At 38.3% G+C, this 19,818-nt stretch overlaps 1 protein-coding gene across 8 annotated transcripts in view; it reads right to left on the bottom strand.

Annotated features, from left to right (window-relative positions):
• ZCCHC7 (zinc finger CCHC-type containing 7) overlaps nt 1-19,818 on the bottom strand; it is a 235,435-nt gene that overhangs the window by 37,227 nt on the left and 178,390 nt on the right. For all 8 annotated transcript variants that reach the window (XM_007968714.3, XM_007968712.3, XM_007968717.3 and 5 more), the window contains exons 3-5: nt 17,153-17,196; nt 15,095-15,220; nt 13,708-13,878 (exon numbers count right to left, since the gene is read on the bottom strand). In XM_007968714.3, coding sequence (XP_007966905.3) covers nt 13,708-13,878; nt 15,095-15,220; nt 17,153-17,196 — 341 coding nt within the window. The remainder of the gene's footprint in view (nt 1-13,707; nt 13,879-15,094; nt 15,221-17,152; nt 17,197-19,818) is intronic.

Genomic DNA, 19,818 nt, shown 5'->3' with positions numbered 1-19,818 from the left:
TTCTCTGACCTCAGCCTCCAGAGTAGTTACGACTACAGGCATGGACCACAGTGCTTGGCTAATTTTTCATTTTTTGTAGAGATGGAGTCTCACTATGGTCCCTAGGCTGGTCTCAAACTCCTGGCCCCAAGCGATCTTTTCACCTTGGCCTCCCAAAGGCTGAAATTACAGGCATAAGCCATGGCACCCAGCCTGGTAAAATAATTTCAAAGTGAAAATTTAGAACTTTACTTATAAACCAATTATAGGCCAGGAACAGTGGCTCATTTCTGTAATCCCAGCACTTTGGGAGACTGATGTGGGAGGATCACTTCAGGCCAAGAGTTTGAGACCAGTGTGGCTAACAGCGAGACCCCACCTCTACTTAAAAAGAAAAAGAAAAAATGGTGGCCGGGCCTGGTGGCTCATGCCTGTAATCCCAGTACTTTGGGAGGCCAAGGTAGGCGGATCACGAGGTCAGGAGATTGAGGCCATCCAGGCTAACACATGAAACCCCGTCTCTACTAAAAATACAAAAGATTAGGCGGATGTGGTGGTAAGTGCCTGTACTCCCAGCTACTTGGGAGGCTGAGGCAGGAGAATCGCTTGAACCCAGGAGGCGGAGGTTGCATTGAGCCGAGATTACACCACTGCACTCCAGCCTGGGCAACAGAGTGAGACTCTGTCTCAAAAATAAATAAAAAAAAAAACACAATTATACAAAGTCCATCATAAATAACAAATACTTAATAGAGCAAATTGTTTAAAACCACCAAAACCAATCCTAATTCACCTTAGTCAACTACATTAAACTCATTCTACTTACAATCAATGCCCTGTTATCCAGTTCTAAATCGCATGGAATGCTCTTGGGGAAATTTCCTTTTCTTCTTCTCCCAAGATGTTGATAGCATCCAGCATATGTCAGATACACAAATAATCATCCTTAGGTCTGATGTTGTAGTAAGACAATACCTTTTTTCTATAATTCCAAGAAAGGCAAAATACTTATAACTTAAATACACATAACTCTAACTATGTAGAGAACGTGTATAGTTAAAACTACAAAAATCTGATAATGGAAGCTAAAGGAGTTCTAAATAAACAAAGAGACATACCATGTTCATGGATTGGAAGACTCAATACAGTGGAGTCAACTATAGAACAGTGGAGTTCAGTCTATAGACTGAACACAACTGTAATCAAAATCCTATCAGAAATTATTACAAGTATAGACAAGGTGATTCTAGAATTATATGAAGGGGCAAAGGAATTAGAACAGCAAAAGTTATTTTGTAAAAAAATAACCGAAGTTGGCCAGGTGTGGTGGCTCACACCTGTAATTCCAACAATTTGGGAGGCCAAGGTTGGCAGATCACCTGAGGTCAGGAGTTCGAGACTAGCCTGGCCAACATGGTGAAACCCTGTCTCTACTAAAAATATAAAAATAAGCCAAGCGTGGTGGTGGGCACCTGTAATCCCAGCTACTTGGGAGGCTGAGACAGGAGAATTGCTTGAACCCAGGAGACGGAGGTTGCAGTGAGCCAACACGGTGCCACTGCACTCTAGCCTGGGCAACAGAGTGACACTTGGGATCTCAAAAACAAAACAAAAACAAAAGTTTAAGAAATCTCGCTACTTATTTTAAGACTTACTATAAAACTATAGCAATCAAGACCATATGGCCTTAGCAAGTAGGACATATACATACATCAGTGCAACAAAATAGAGTCCAGGAATCAATCTATGTAAATATGGCCAATTGACCTTTGACAAAGATGCAAAATCAATTCAGTTGAGAATGGAAAGTCTTTTCGACAAATGGTATTAGAACAACTGGTCAACCATACGTAAAGAAAAAAAAAAGAACCTTGATCTAAACCTCATATTATACAAAGTTTAACTCAAAATAGATAACAGATCTTAATATAAAAGTAGAAACATCTGAAAGAATACACAGGAGAAAATCTGGCTGGCCATGGTGGCTCATGCCTGTAATACTAGCACTTGAGGCCAAGGTGGGCAGATCACTTGAGTCCAGGAGTTCAAGACCAGCCTGGGCAACAAAACAAAACCTCATTTCTATAAAAAATAGAAAAGTCAGACGAGCATGGTGGTATGTGCCTATCGTCGCAACAACTAGGAGGCTGAGGTGGTAGGATCACTTGAGCCTGGGAGGTGGAGGTTGCAGTGAGCCAAGATTGCACCACTACACTTCAGCCTGCGGGACAGAATGAGACCCTGTCTCAAAAAACAAAAACAAAAAACTTTGTGATCTGGGGTTGGGTAAAGAGTTCAAATTTATAAGTTAGACTTCATTAAATTTAAACATTTCTGCTTTGCCTGAGAACTGTCAAGAAAATACGAAGACAAACTATGGACTAGAAAAAAATATTCTGAAATCACATACCCAACTGAAGACTTATATCCAAAATACAGACAGAACTATCAACAGCCAATGAGAAGAAAATTAACACTCTCATTAAAAATTAGGAAGGGATGTTAATATTTCACCAAAGAAGAAAGAAGGATGATAAGTGCATACATGAAAGGATATTCAACATTATTAGCCATTAGAAAATGCAAACTAAAACTATAATAAGATAGATAGTATACGTCTATTAGAATGACTAATATAAAACTAGCAAATAGAGATTAATAGAAATAAAAAGTAGAAAACAATAAAACATCTATAATTCCTGACATAACAAGAGCAAATATTTTAGAATATTTTACTCCAAACTTTTCTTTTCTTTTTTTGAGACAGTCTTGCTCTGTTGCCCAGGTTGGAGTGCAGGGATGCGATCTTGGTTCACTGCAACCTCCACCTCCCGAGTTCCAGTGATTCTCTGACTTGTGATTCTCCCACTTCAGATTCTCCCACCTCAGCCTCCCAAGTAGTAGGGATTATAGGTGTGTGCCACCACGCCTGGCTAATTTTTGTATTTTTAGTAGAGACAGGGTTTCAACATGTTGGCCAGGCTGGTCTTGAACTCCTGACCTTAAGTGATCTGCCTGCCTTGGCCTCCCAAAGTGCTGGGATTACAGGTGTGAGCCACCACACAGGGCCCACTCCAAACTTTTTTTTTTGATCTACCAATTTTTTATATATGCCTGCAATTTTTTTCTATTGGCTTATTAAAAAAAAAAAAAAAAAAGGCGTATGTGAAATCCAGCCAGTATTGGCAGCTCAGGTGGTATTTGCCAAGCACTATACAGGTCTCTGATCAACTCATTTATGGAAAAGTTGTGAGACGATCAAGTTTTGGTTTGTTAAGAACAGGGAAAGAGTTACAATTACAGAGACCTGTGAAGAGCTGTTTTAAATCACTGGACATTGTTATCTACACCATTAAAAGACCCTTCCATTGTGCCAGATTCTTGTAAGAATAAAGTTCTTGGCTGGACACATTGGCTCATGCCTGTAATCCCAGCACTTTAGGAGGCTGAGGCGGGCAGATCACTTGAGGTTAGGAGTTTAAGACCAGGGTGGACAACATGGCGAAATCCCATCTGTACTAAAAATACAAAAAGCAGCTGGGTGTGGTAGTGCGTGCCTGTAGTCCCAGGTACTTGGGAGGCTGAGGCAGGAGAATCGCTTGAACCCAGGAGGCAGAAGTTGCAGTGAGCTGAGATCGCACCACTGCACTCCAGTCTGTCAACAGAGTGATACTCTGTCCCAAATAAGCATCCCTAAACCAGTAGCAGTGGGTAGCAAGGGTGATGAGAGGGTGAGAAAGAAGGCTTTGAGACCCTGTAGCTTACTTTAGAAATTTTTCCTGCTACATTAGAACGGTTTCTGTCTAAAATATAATGGGCTAAAAAAAGTAAAAGTTTAGAATAACACTGGATGAAATAATTTAAAAATTGAGCCATGTCTTCCATGATTACAGATAGAATTATTTTTATGTTCTATAAAAGGCCAATTAGCTCATAATATTTATTATATAATTTGCTTGAGTTTCTTGAACTTCTGAAAGTAGTTTAGTATTGCTTTATTTTTATCAAGCAAACGATTAGTAGAATGCCTTACAACAAATGAAGATCACGCTTACTATTAAACTGAAATCCTGCATAATCTTTTTACTCTCTTTTTAAAACAAATGAAACAATACAATAAAAATACGAATAAAGGCAAAACTAATTGCATTTTTCAGCCCTCTTTTCTAACCTATTCCCAGTCTGATGAGGAAAATCAATGTTAAGAGCGTGGTATGTATTCTTTTACCCCATTTATCATTGTTTATATATGTACATATATACACACACATGTAGATTACACAGAGCTCACTTTTTTTTTTAACTGAAATATAATCATACTACAGGCATTTGTAAGTTTTCAAGATGAACTGTGTGTACCTTTTAGATGGCATGCCTAATTATTTTAACTAGTAGACAACTGAGGAAAACAGCTCTTTTTCAAGATGAATAACTGCTTATTGGGTTCGACCAGATCATATATAGGATTAGTACAAGATCATACATAGAATTGATTAGTACAACAAGATTATACATAGAATTGATTAGTATGCTAGCAAACAGATCTCTATAAGTAAGTCTTTGAATAGTTTGAGGTTAAACAGCTTTCCCAATTGTGCATATTGCTTCACTGCTGTGTAATTTGACAGAAACTTTCAAAACAAAATCAGAAAGCTGTCTGGAATGTATACTTTTTTTTTTTTTTTTTTTAAAGAGATCGAGTCTTGCTATGTTGCCCAGGTTGGACTTGAACTCCTTTGCTCAAGTGATCTTCCTGCCTCATCCTCCCACGTACTGGGACTATAGGCAACTTCCACCACATCCAGGGATCTATAAAGGTCAGCAGCACTGACCTTATTCTGTAAGATTTATTGAATCTTTTAGCCTTAGGGTTGTTAACAAGGATCTTATTTTCACTCTCAATTCATAACTCAGATAATTATGTCCCAGAATTTGTTCATATTAGTGGATTTAATAGTAAAATTCAAGTCTACATGGACTTTTATACCTAGATTTAGTTTTAAAAAGATGTGGCACATAGTAAGTTTGAAATTTAACAAATTCTTAGTGGCCTTCTGCTTTATATATCAGAGACTTGTGTCTTCCCAAATGTGATTGGACTGAAGAGTAAGTCAGTCCATTCCTCAGTGCTGTAAGATTCTCAGAGAAAAACTGAAGTTTATTTATCCTTTAATGTTGAGAGCTTATAAAGTTTATAAAGGCAGGCTAGAAGGAGACAATCTTTCTCTTCCTTTGATGAAAGGTAAGGGTCTGAAGAATGGGAATTATCTGTATTTTCTACACACTTACTCTTACATTTTCTATAAAGACAAGATAAGCTTGCTAGTAAGCTGCTGAGTCCACTGAAAGTGACTAATACTAGACAAGGAGGTATGTACTATAGGGAGAGTTAAAAAGATTGGAGGAATTTTCAGGTTACTTAGAAATGACTAGAAAGGAAACCATTTAGTACAATTTAAAATAAGAACTGGTTTCTCCTTCAAACTTTAAATGTACTAAGTTATATACTGTATTAGTCCATTTTCACATTACTATAAAGAATTACCTAACACTGGGGTAATTTATGAAGAAAAGAGGTTTAACTGACTCAAGTTCCACAGGCTTAACAGGAAGCATGACTGAGGAGGCCTCAGGAAACTTACAATCATGGTGGAAGTTGAAGCGGAAGCAAGCACCTTCTTCACGTTGGCAGGAGAGAAAGAGAGCAAATGAGGGGCAGGGTGCCATACACTTTTAAACCATCAAATCTCATGAGAACTTACTATTGCAAGAACAGCACGGGGGAAATCTGCCCCCATGATCCAATCACCTCCCACCAGGTCCCTCCCTCAACATTGGGAATTACAATTCAACTTGAGATTCGAGTGGGGACATGGAGCCAAACTGTATCATACGCCTTCAAGTTTAAAATGTAGACCATAATTATTTACATAAGGCCACATACATTTGCAACCATGAAAAATTTCAGATATTCATTTATTAGGTGGCTTGGTAACAGTTCCAATAAATTACTAATTCCTGATTTTGGGATTTACTCCCTGAACAATGAACACATATGCAATTTTCACTAACATTATCATGAGTTTTGTGTACATCAAGAGGATAGGAGACCTTCAAGTATAGAAATCTACTTAACTTTCTTGAAGTAGTCTGATCTCTCAGTTAAATAAACACTTGGTAAGCCTATACGACAATTGTGTCAGACAATCAATCAGTTGTAGCCTGCCCTCTGGCTCCAATATTACCTATAAATAACATTAAAACGTTGAGAAAAGTGGGTGGAACAAAGTACATGTATCTAACCAAAGTCTCATTTTCCTCTTTATTTCCAAAGATAGTGTAATGCACACTGTCAGCAGAACTACATATTTATCTGAAGGTACATATCAATCTATCACAATAATATAATTCTAGCATTTTAGTTTTTTCAGAGATGAATTTTTATTTTCAAAATTATCCCCTTCATTCCTTCCTCCCATTGTGATTTTATACATCCTAGTTACTTTGTTGGGGAGGGGGCATTTTAATTTGTAATTATTTATTCTTATTTAGGCATTCTCAATTTCATTAAGTAGATCTGAATATATCAGTGGTTTCTCTTAACTTCAAGTAAGTTTAGCAGGGAAATTAGTTTGTTCATGATTATTTGCTATCTGAATCTTAATTTTATCATTTCTTTAAAAAAATGTTTTTTTGTAGATATAGGGTCTCACTATATTGCTTAGGCTGTTCTCAAACTCCTGGTCTCAGGCAATCCTTCTGATTTGGCCTCCCAAAGGGCTGGGTTGTGGTTACCGGAATGAGTCACTGCGCCCAGTCCTCTATATTATTTCTTAAAACTGTATGTGAATCTATAATTATCTCAAAATAAAAAGACACACTTACTTGGCTCCCTTCGTAGGTCTATGTTACACTTTCTACATTTTCTAGGTACACATTATCTGCAAGTCACTAAGTTTAGAGTCTTCTAAGACTCTTTCATTTATCACCACCCTGATGTACTTTCATATTACACTTTACACTCTTCTTAACACACCCATCTTTCCTATTATACTCTGAGTTTCTCAAGGGCAGGGATCATGTCTTATTCATCTTTTTTTCCCCTAGTACTTGGAATACTGTCTGGCATGTAAGAGGCAACCAGCAAATTTTTGCTAAATGAACAAATGTAGAAAGTTTTTTAGGTGGTAGAACACTGGAGATGTTTTTGAATAAAGGTAGAACCGCCATTACACAAAATATTTGAATTAAGCAAGTCTTTAAATTCAAATCTTGGCTTAGTTATTCAGCTCAATAATATGTTTCAGCCATTCTTATTTCTGGCCAGTCATATCTGAGTAAGACTGTGGAAAGGATAAGGGGAGGAAATTGTATGAATACTACTCAGTGCTCCTTGGAATAGACTAAAAATAAAATAAATACCTGTTTCTTAAATAACTACCTTTACAAAAATAATGCTCTAGTAACTGTCCATTCTGGATTCGACAAGTATGAAATGATTTGTACTAGATGCTTTATATTTCCTGCTGGAAATCTCCAAGTTTAATAAAAATTTAAATAAAAGACATTAGTTTTCAGTTTTACATATGTATTTATTGAAGAAACATCATTGAGCACTCACGTGTATGTTAAAGACTACACAGTTTATACTGAGTTCTCCTTAAAATAAACTTTTGCACTGTGAAAAATATTGTAGTATATGGCTGATATGGGAGCATTTTTCTAGCATCAAAAAAGTAAAAACGCCACGTGTGATAGCTCACGCCTGTAACCCCAGCACTTTGGGTGGCCAAGGCGGGCGGATCACCTGAGGTCAGGAGTTCGGCATCAGCCTGGCCAACATGGTGAAACCCCGCCTCTATTAAAAATACAAAAATTAGCTGGGTGTGGTGGCTCATGCCTGTAATCTCAGCTACTTGGGAGGCCGAGGCAGGAGAATTGCTCGAATCTGGGAGGCAGAGGTTGCAGTGAGCTGAGATCACACCTCTGCACTCCAGCCTGGGCGGCAGAGTGAGACTCTGTTTCAAAAATAAACATAAAAATAAAAATAAATAAAGGAATAAAGTGAAATATGTTCTATGAATTATTTTCTCCTACTGTATTAAAAAATCAGACTTTAAAAGTTAAAAGCACTGAGCAGGGAATTTGAGAAAAAAAATTGCTGAATAAAGGGAGAAAATTTAGGTTTGGATTTTGATTATATCTGACACTAACTCACTCATGCTTTAATAAAAAAGAGTGGCAATCTGAACAATTAATAAAGATTGCTGAAGCTGCAACAGTCTCTTGTGAGCAGTAAAGCTCTATGGTATCACAGAATTGGCTCTGTGTCTGAAAATCAACATGCTATACTGCTTTCTTGATCCCCAGGGGTTTTTTAAAGTGCTGAAAACCTAAGGTAAAATTTATTTTTGTTTGGAAAATATTTTTCCTCATGTGTTTTATAATATATTGGTTTTTTTTTTTTTTTTTTTTTTTTTTTTTGAAGAGAGAGTCTTACTCTTTCACCCAGGCTGGAGTGCAGTGATGTGATCATAGCTCACTGCAGCCTTGACCTCCTGGGCTCAAGTAATCCTCCCACCTCAGCCTTCTGAGTAGCTGGGACTACAGGTGCGTGCCACCCTGCCTGCCTAATTTTTAAATCTTTTTTGGTAAAGAGTGGAAGTCTCACTATGTTGTCCCAATGTCATGAGTGTTATATTAAAGTTGCTTATTAGAGCTATAATATCTGCATATTTAAGAAAGAAAGTTGAGAGATCCTCTGAGCAGGAGATAAACTGATGATTCCTAGATTGCCAATATGCAAGCTTTCTCCACATATATTCATAAAGTACAGCATCATTTTAGCTTTTAGACCTTGGGCAAAACTTATTAACCTTGTAGTGTCTCAGTTTTTAGTTTGTAAAATAGGAGTAATAAATAGTACTTACACTTCATATCCTGCTTGTGAGGATTAAATCTACTGAACACCTACTATATGCTAAGGACATAGTGGTGAATGAAGCACTCCTCCAGCACAGTAAACATACAATTATGTATGGCTGTTGTTATCTTGGAAATGTCAGAGATACCTCACAGAATTGCTCTGTGTGCAAGCTAAATGTATACAGACATTTAAAAATTCTCTGTATATTTAAAAATTGTTGGCAAGTGAGGAGAGAAACTATAGCAGATTCAGAAACAGGATTCTTTCCACACTCCAGGTTCTTGTCTTCTGAAAGGGACTAATGATGCAGGTTGACTTTGGTAGGCCTTGAGCCATCTTTTTATCCTTCACCTCATAAAACTCTGGGATTTCAACCAAATACTTTTACAGAAGTAGTTAATCAATGAGGAATTTCCAACAGATTTTAGGAAAGAGCTTTTCATTACAGAAAGGATTTGAATATGACTCGACAATTTTCACTACAAATTCTCTTTGCATACATACATCTGGTAATCTGGCCAAACAGAGGTTTAGGTGTGTGACTATGAGAATATATAAAGTAAAAGGGCAAGTTTCTTTCCTTTTGTTTTTTTGGAAACTGTCTCACTCTGTTGCCCAGGCTGGAGTGCAGTGGTGCGATCTCAGTTCACTGAAACTTCTGCATCCTGGGTTCTAGCAATTCTCATGCCTCAGCCTTCCCAGTAGCTGGAATTACAGGTGTGCACCACCACACTCAGCTAACTTTTGTATTTTTAGTAGGGACAGGGTTTTGCCATGTTGGCCAGGCTGGCCTCAAACTTATGGCCTCAAGTGATCTGCCTACCTCGGCCTCCCAAAGTGCTGGGTAACAGGCGTGAGCCACTGCACCCAGCCTTGGAAGTTTCTCGATATTGTCAATTTATAAAAAGTTAGAACATCTATAGTTATTCAGGGTTTCAGAAATCCTCCGTGAATGAGCAGAAAATCCAGTAGGTGGGAAGATGAAAATGACAAAGAAAGGTACAGGATAGTATTGCCAGAGGGTATAAGCCTTAAATAAGCCAAAGATATCTATATAAAAAGGGTTGAGTAATGACTTAAAAGCAGCCATAGCAAGTGAGAAAGAGGCTGATATCATCTCTTAATTCAGGATCATGGAAGATGAGCAGCAAGCATCTGATAGGGTTGCAGAGGAAACAAATTTTCTGTGGAGGCCCAGGTTTCAAGACAGACTTAAAGCATGTACAGTTCCAACAACAAGGGGCCAGAATGACTCGGCTTCCATGTGAATTCTCATGAAGTTTCTGGGGTGGTGGAAGGACTATGAGCCTTGCCACAAGGAGTCAGCAGACCCCAGGCTTGACTGCGCTGTGAGAGAATCCTATACCAGGTGGGTAGGCTACAAAGACCAGCATCCAGAACCTTCACCATGTAATTACAACAAAAATAGTCGATACTGGTAGATTTGGGGAAACGAGTACTGCCTTATCTGAAGCTGGTCACAGCCTAACCCTATTTTATTTTATTTTTTGAGATGGGCTCTCACTATGTTGCCCAGACTGGTTTTTTTGTTTGTTTGTTTGTTTGTTTGTTTTAGACAGAGTCTTACTCTGTTGCCAGGCTGGAGTGCAGTAGTATGATCTCGGCTCACTGCAACCTCTGCCTCCCGGGTTGAAGTGATTCTCCTGCTTCAGCCTCCCAAGTAGCTGGGACTACAGGCGTGTACCACCATGCCCAGCTAATTTTTGTATTTTTAGTAAAGACAGGGTTTCACACCATGTTGGCCAGGATGGTCTCGATCTCTTGACCTCGTGATCCACCTGGCTCGGCCTCCCAAAGTGCTAAGATTACAAGTGTGAGCCACCAGGTTTTAAATTCCTGGGATCAAGAGATCCTCCTGCCTTAGCCTCCTGAGTAGCTGACATTACAGGAGCATACCACGATTTTAACCCTATTTAAAAAAACTTACATTCATTGCGATTATTAATTCTCATTTTAGATAATAATTTAACATATATTAGGGGCCAAAATTAAGTGAAGAGGAATGGCCTATAGAATTAACACTCACAGATGATTATATAACCTTTTACAAGAAATTTTTAACTGTTCTGTAGTACCATTTTTTATTTTTAAAAAATTGTCTATGATAATGTCTTACTCCCTTCTTTACCACAGGCAAATAAGACCGTATTTGTCAGAGCTCTTTGGAAGAAAACAGTAAAATAAACAGATGCTATTAAAGATAACTGCCAAACTAGAAAATCTTGCTAAGAAAATTATAATTGACAACTTAATGCAGACAACAACATAATGCTAGGACAATTCAGGATTTATCATTTTTAAGACTTGGTAAACACTGAAAAATAAGATTAAAGTACTTTGGAATGAAATGACAACTTCTATCTCTATATATAGCCTTGAGAAGAGTATTCAAATTAATTAACCATATACCACTTTATCAATAACCAAAGAAATACAAATTAAAACAATAAAATATCATTTTTTGGTCTGATTAGCCAAAAATTTTAAAGACTGATAATACTTAAGGTTGATGAGTGCAGTGCTCATTTCTCTTAACACTGCTGGTAGGTGGATACGTTGATACAATCTTTTAGAAGAGCAATTTGACAATACTTATCCAGATATAAGTGTACATGTATTTTAATTTCACAATTCCATTGATAAAATATGACTTGCCAAAACATTATTAAATGCACCACTGTTTAAAAAATGGGTAACAATTTAAGTATAAATTTGCTGGTGGAATTACAACAATAATTGTCACATTATTTACATGAGAAATACATATATGTACCAAAGAGTCACACTCTAATCTCTTTTAATCTGAAATTCATTTCAACAGAAAGCCATACTAATTTACTGAGCAAAAGATTATAGGTGTATTTCAGACATGCATTAAAAAGGGCTGTAAAAAAAAGACTATAGGTATATTTCAATATAAATAAAATTAGAAAAATGTTTCTGCTTTCGTATCATGACTTTGGGGAAGTACATATTAAAGTACTTTTATTATTTTAAAAAATAGATAAGTAATGCTTTAAAAAAGAGAATGAGATATACTCCTTTCATAAATACGCCTTAAATGAATTAGAATTGCCACTTAGGTATGAGGATGAAAAATGACTTTGTATTGATTAGTTGTTAATATAAAATAAACATATGTTACTATGTAGTAAGAAACGCAATTAAGACCTAAAATGAAACACTCTTAATGAGACACTCATTAGGAGTTAGGGTAAACTGAATGTAGAAAGCTACATATTCCACATCAAAGCTGATTTACTTATTTCAATAGCCCTCTGGTCTTTGAAATTGTGACTAAACTTCATATACATTTACAACAATACAATGAAAATGGTGTCCAAAACAGCATTTTTAATATGCTGCAATTTAAAGTAATGGCTGCCTTGTCCTTCTTTCCTTAGACTATTAGAACAGCAAAATCATTAAGAAGAAGAATCAGGCCAGGTGCAATGGCTCACGCCTTTAATCTCAACACTTTGGGAGGCTGAGGTCGATGGATCACCTGAGGTCAGGAGTTTGAGACCAGCCTGACCATGTGAAACCCTGCTGTCTACTAAAAATACAAAAATTAGCTGGGCATGGTGGCGGGTGCCTGTAATCCCAGCTACTTGGGAGGCTGAAGCAGGAGAATCGCTTGAACCTGGGAGGCAGAGGTTGCAGTGAGCCAAGATCATGCCACTGCACTCCAGCCAGGGTGACAGAGTGAGACTCTGTCTGGAAAAAAAAAAAAAAAAAAAAAAAAAAAGCTGGGTGCAGTGGCTCAGGCCTGTAATCCCAGCACTTTAGGAGGCTGAGGTGGATCTATCACGAGGTCAGGAGATCGAGACCATCCTGGCCAAGGTGGTGAAACCCCATCTCTACTAAAAACACAAGAATAGCCAGGCATGGTGGCCCATGCCTGTAATCCCAGCTACTCGGGAGGCTGAGGCAGGAGAATCGCCTGAACCCAGGAGCTGGAGGTTGCAGTGAGCCGAGATCGCGCCACTGCACTCCACGGCCTGGGCGAAAGAGCGAGACTCCATCACAAAACAATAAATAAATAAATAAGTAAAATAAAAATAAAAAAAGATCAGAATAGGCTTCCTATAAACATTTCTATATAACTGCTAATTGTGCATATATTTTCATTTAAATATGCATAAATAGGCCATATGCGGTGGCTCACGCTTGTGATCCCAGCACTTTGGGAGGCTGAGGTGGGCGGATCACCTGAGGTCGAGATTTCAAGACCAGCCTGGCCAACATGGTGAAAACCCCATCTCTACTAAAAATACAAAAATTAGCCAGGAGTGTTGGCATGCGCCTGTAGTCCCAGCTACTTGGGAGTCTGAGGTAGGAGGATCGCTGGAACCTGGGAGGCAGAGGCTGCAATGAGCCGAGATTGTACCACTGCACTCCAGCCTGGGTGACAGAGTGAGATTACATCTTAATAAATAAATGTGAATAAATACACACATTTTACATGTTATTTATTACCTCTTTAAATTCAGCCTTTATTTAGCAAGCACATAAAGAAAAAGGGCTAGAATGGGCTTAAAATATTTGTTAATGCTATCTCTTAATACTCTCTCCTGATTCAGTAGGCTCCTTACACTGATATTTAGAGCACTGCTTTATATATATATTCAGTGACAAAAGGGACATGACTATCAATCTATATAGCACAGAGTAAACATTCTTTTAGGTATGCTGACTGATAGTTATAAACTTGCACATTAATTACAAACTTGCACACTCCCTCCAAAGCCTGACAAATTAGTTACATGCAGGATACTCACATCTGTATAGTGGCCGAGCATATGACATCGGTCACATTGTTTATCCCAGGAATGTCTGAAAAGACATGAGTGGTCCAACATCTTAGGCACAGGACAGTATTCACAAAGCGGGGCTGGACAGGAATACAGGAGGTGTCCGCTCCTGGAGCATAGGAAGCAGCGACGAACTTTCTATGTGGCAAAAAAATCATTAAAATCTCTTCAGTCTCAAAAGGTAGAAGATTAGTATTTCTTTTTCAATATAATCCCATAAAAAATTATTTCTAATTTGAGATCCAATAAAGGTAGAATCTTGAGCACAACTGTTAAATCAAACAAAATGTCCAAAACACTGTATGTATACTGTTTGCCAAAAAGGCTTAGTCTGTATATACTAGCAGCTGGCATTTATTCCTTATGCCTCTTCTTATAGGAATATTGACAAAATGAAAGGTATGTAAGAGGGAAAGTAGAATGAGGAGCATATCTAGAAGCTAAGTCATAGGAGAAACAGATACAGAAGCTGTTTTGCCTGGAGAGGCAAAAACAAAAAAGGAACATGAGAGCTGTCTGAACTATTTGAAAAACAGTCATTTGGAAGAGATAGGAGGAATGGAAGAAATGTTTGTTAAGAGCTAATTATCTGGTCAGGAAACGTCTAAGATCTTCAGTTCTGTGTTGTTCCAAAGGTTGATGTACCTGCTTAACATAACTTACATTAATAAACATTTAAAAATGCCCCAAATTATAATTTTCTAACAATAAAAATTATCTCACAGTGAAATAATCTGTCTTATGAAGTAGAAGGTTTGGAAGTGAAAAAGGGGTCTCAGGAATCATCTGATTCAATCTTTTCATTTTATAGACAAGAAAACGAGAAGCATAGAGGGTTAAATGATTTGCCCAACTAGTAATGAGAAGTTAAAATTGATTCCACATTTTTCTGACTCCAAATTTATTATTATTTCTCCTACACTAGGCTGTAAGCTACATGAAATTTAACACACATACTATAAAAAGATTTGAATTCTAAGGTATAGGGTTTCACTCTTGAGATTTTTTTTTTTGAGACAGTGTCTTGCTTTGTCACCCAGGCTGGAGTGCAGTGGTGCAATCTCTGCTCACTGCAAGGTCCATCTTCCGGGTTCACGCCATTCTTCTGCCTCAGTCTCCCAAGTAGCTGGGACTACAGGCGCCCGCCATCATGCCTGGCTAATTTTTTGTATATTTTTAGTAGAGACGGGGTTTCACCATGTTAGCCAGGATGGTCTCGATCTCCTGAACTCACGATCCACCCGCTTTGGCCTCCCAAAGTGCTGGGATTACAGGCGTGAGCCACCGCACCCGGCCTCACCCTTGAGATTTTGAGTTTACATATGTGGAAAGAAGCAAGGCATATTTCACGTACTCGTGGTAAGGGGCAGTTCTTTGATAAATGGCCACGTTTGTCACAATTTCTACAGATGATGTTTTTGTTGGCTGAATAGTATCGCTGGGTCCATCTTCCAGGTGTTCGGTTATTAGCTATCTGGGCCTAAGCGGAAAAAAAAAATCAAGAATTAAAAATATTGTTTCACTGCTAAATAAAAGCCATCTACTACTCTTGTTAAAGATAACTATAAATGAATAAAGATACATCAAGCTTCAAGTCAGTTCCATTACCTTGATAAAGAAAGAGAATTATTAGTTACAACTGTTCAACTTAGAACCTAGCCACAGGGGAACGTCATGATCTCTCTTGTTCTCTTAAAAAGAGGCAGAGGTCGGGCGTGGTGGCTCATGCCTGTAATCCCAGCAAGTGGGAGGCCAAGGCAGGCGGATCACCTGTGGTCGGGAGTCGAGACCAGCCTGACCAACATAGAGAAACCCCATCTCTACTAAAAATACAAAACTAGCCGGGCGTGGTGGCGCAGGCCTGTAATCCCAGCTACTTGGGAGGTTGAGGCAGGAGAATCACTTGTGCCTGGGAGGCGGAGGATGTGGTGAGCCGAGATTGTGCCATTGCACTCCAGCCTGGGCAACAAGAGTGAAATTCCATCTCCAAAAAAAAAAAAAAAAAAAAAAAAAAGAGGTAGAAAAACATAAAAGGAGGTGCCATAAAGGTAACTCTACTGCTTTTTGTCTGCCCCTCCCGCCTGCTGAGTCTTTTATACTTCTCCATGTGATTTTTTTTTTTTTTTTTTTTTTTTTTAACCTTTCTCTACCTACGTTTCAGATCTAGCAGGGGTACTGACATGCATCACTTAGACATTGTGGCAGCATTCAGTCAAAGCCACTGCTGACTTCTTTTCTTTCTTTTTTTTTGAGACAGTTTCATTCTTTTGACCAGGCTGGACTGAAGTGGCACAATCTTGACTCACTGCAACTTCCGACTCCCCAGGTTCAAGCGATTCTCCTGCCTCAGCCTCCCGAGTAGCTGGGACTACAGGCACCCACCACCACACCTGGCTAATTTTTGTATTTTCAGTAGAGATGGAGTTTCACCATGTTGCCTAGTCTGGTTTTGAACTCCTGACTTCAGGTGATCCACCCACCTCAGCCTCACAAAGTGTTGGGATTACAGGCGTAAGCCACCATGCCCGGGCAGCCACTGCTGATTTCTATAACTGAATGTACACCATGTTTTTCTGAATGAGAGGCCTGCTTAAATTTTGAGTTAGGGAATGGTGTTTTTATGGCTTTGTCTTTTGTGAAGTTAGTACAGCTACCAAATATATCCCTTCTTTTGAACAGCACAGGGTTACTGCCTACAAGACTGGGTGATAATTTCTATAAAGGAATGAGATAATTTCTTTCCACTGGAGTCCTTTTAAGATCCATTCTGCCTACAGAGTGACCCAATTCTAACTGTCCCATAATCTAATCTAAATCTAGGATCTTGTAAGAGAATACCAACAATGCATCTCATATGGAGTATCTAAAGAGGAATTGTAAATCCCAACCATGCTTTAGCTTGTTTGGTAGAATTTCACCTTTAAAACAGTTTTCATCTTTTATTTGTTATTTTGCTGAACTGGCCAAGTGGACCACAATACAATCTAGCTATCTCCCAAAACCAAGTTATAAAATTATTCTCTTTTTGTAGCATCTGCCACAATTAAGGCTAATAATTGACAAAGAAAAACACCTGCCACATCCTAAAAATAGACTAACCATTTCCTTACACTGAAGAAGCAGTTATTTCCGGTGTTGATCTTTTTAGTGGTACCAGGCCATATGGGCTGAGAGGACTCACCACAGGAGAGAAGAAACAGAAAGGGAAAGGGGACTGGATGATTACAGCTATTAACTCACTGACAAAACTCAAGGCTGAACCAAGTTTCTAAAGAGTTAAATCACTCATACGCCAAAAATCAAATGTGTTCTTATAAGCCACTTAAATTTAGTAATGTTCCAAAAGTTATCATAATAAACTATGAGGCAAAGGAAATTATTATTCTGAATTTTAAAAATAATTTGATTTTACCTCAATGTCTTTGTCACTGATGAACCAGTTTATACCATCTTCTCCTATAAAACAAATAAAATATTACTCAACCATGGCACCTTTAAAGGACTTATAGATTGACAACAGATTACACAATTTATGAGTATTCAAGGTATAGTGAGAAATGTTGAATACCTGAAATTCTTATTTTGGCTTTGTTATTAGTTATGTGGCCCTGGACAAATACTTAACCTCTCTGAGTCTCAGTTTTCTGACCTGTGAAATGGGATAACAGTATTTGCCCTATCTGCCTAAAAAGTCCTGTGAGAATAAAATAAGGTATGTGAAAATACATTGAAAAGCATCAGACTATATACAAATACTAAAAAAAAAAAAAAAAAAAAAATCAGTGAAGGGTCCAAAAATCCAACAGCAGATACAGAATGAAATCTTAACTTATTTTATCTGACTAAAGCAGAGAGTTGTTACAACTCTCCCATACCTCCGGGAGGACCCACAGGAGGGAGATGACTGACACTGGGCACTGAGACATAACAAAAAAATTGTGTAAATGAGATCCTTCTGTCCTTTGACTCCCTAAACTACCCCCTTTTGTTAAGTTGGTATATAACCCCTTACTTTTTTTTTTTTTTGGAGACAGGGTCTTGCTCTGTCACCAAGACTGGAGTACAGTGGTACCATCTCGATTCACTGCAACCTCCGCCTCCCAGGCTTAAGCAATCCTGCCGCCTCAGCCTCCTGAGTAGCTGGGACTATAGGAACGTGCCACCATGCTAGGCTAATTTTTTGTAATTTTTTCAGCAGAGACAGGGTTTTACCATGTCACCCAGGCTGGTCTCGAACTCCTGAGCTCAAGCGATCCAACCCCTTCAGCCTCCCAAAGTGCTGGCAGCTGTGGTATGCCACAGGAAGAGGCATAACCCCTTACTTCTATAACCCTCTAAACTCTTCTTTAGAGTTAGTGATATTGAGCGCTTCAGAAAGTGTGAATAAACTTTGTCTTTTCTCCAGTTAACCTGTCCAGTATCAGTTAACTTGCAGGCCCCCAATTTGAACTCAGTTTAGTAGAGGAAAAGTTTTTCGATCAAATATGAGTATTAACTGTGTCCACTAGCTTTGCATTCTACGTGACTTTCATTATAACAATAAAAAAATTAGACTCTGAATAATATCTCACTAATAGGGTTAGGTTCTTAGCACTGTATTTTATAACATCAAAAACAGCAAAATAAAGGAAAAAAAAAAAAGGAGGCCAAATATCCAGAAACCACTGACCTTGTGGGGGAAATAATCCCCCACATTTTTTTGTGTCAGCTGTTTTCTTTTCTTTCCACTGTCCTTTCACAAACGTGCAAATGGCTGCTATTCCTTTGGTCCACCCATGGCCAAGGGGGAAGGGACCTATGACTAATGCAGAAGCTAAAGTGTTGACAAAAGGACTGAAAGATCTTTTTCTCCCTTTAAAGCTAAGATTTCCTCTGTCCTCCTACCTTACTACTTTTCTCTATCTCAAAAACACAAATCAAGCTTGACTTGTTTCTTTGAAAGGCTTTTAAAGAGACATGAAGTAATCTACATTTTCCCAGGCCTACCAGGAGTAAGTGTCTACAGACATATTTTTAAATAAAAAACTTTTCTAAGAAAACCATGAGGCTGCTTTGGAAAAAGACCAATCCATAGGTATGCAGAGATGTTGTGCTGATGATTATTTTGTTTGTAAAATTTGGAGGCTGTATCCATGAACTGAGAATGGAGAATACATTAAATAGCAGCAGCTTCTATTCCTTCATCAACCATCCACGCTATTATTCTTTCATTCAAAGGATCCATGTATGGAGTATGCTTTGCTATAATTTTCAGAGCTGCTTTCTGTAGCTCAATGTCTTTCATCATTAAAATTCAAAATGACCACTTGAAATTATGTTAACTATAAGACTGACTTAAAATTGTTCTTAAAAAATGAAATATAAGACCAATGAAATGCAAAATGGCAACTGTTACCACTCTCCAAATTTACATGTAAACAGAAAAGAGTGAAAAAGGAAGGTTTGAGAGAGGAAGATTGACTCCATTCAGATTGCTTTAACATTTCTGTGGAATTCAATAACATTTTTTTAAAATTATACTTTAAGTTCTAGGGTACATGTGGATAACGTGCAGGTTTGTTACATATGTATACTTGTGCCATGTTGGCGTGCTGCACCCATCAACTCGTCAGCACCCATCAACTCGTCATTTACATCAGGTATAACTCCCAATGCAATCCCTCCCCGCTCCCCACTCCCCGTGATAGGCCCCAGTGTGTGATGTTCCCCTTCCCGAGTCCAAGTGATCTCATTGTTCAGTTCCCACCTATGAGTGAGAACATATGGTGTTTGGTTTTCTGTTCTTGCAATAGTTTGCTGAGAATGATGGTTTCCAGCTGCATCCATGTCCCTACAAAGGACACAAACTCCTCCTTTTTTATGGCTGCATAGTATTCCATGGTGTATATGTGCCACATTTTCTTAATCCAGTCTGTCACTGATGGACATTTGGGTTGATTCCAAGTCTTTGCTATTGTCAATAATATTCTTATATACCGTTGTCCCTCAGAATATATGAGGGATTGGTTCCAAGACTACCCTGGTAGAACCAAATCCTTGCACACTCAAGTTCCTGTCAGCCCTGTGGAACCTGTACAT

The sequence above is a fragment of the Chlorocebus sabaeus genome, chromosome 12, assembly GCF_047675955.1.
Source record: "Chlorocebus sabaeus isolate Y175 chromosome 12, mChlSab1.0.hap1, whole genome shotgun sequence".
NCBI classification, from domain to species: Eukaryota; Metazoa; Chordata; class Mammalia; order Primates; family Cercopithecidae; genus Chlorocebus; species Chlorocebus sabaeus.
This window is presented reverse-complemented; position numbering and strand designations above follow the sequence as displayed.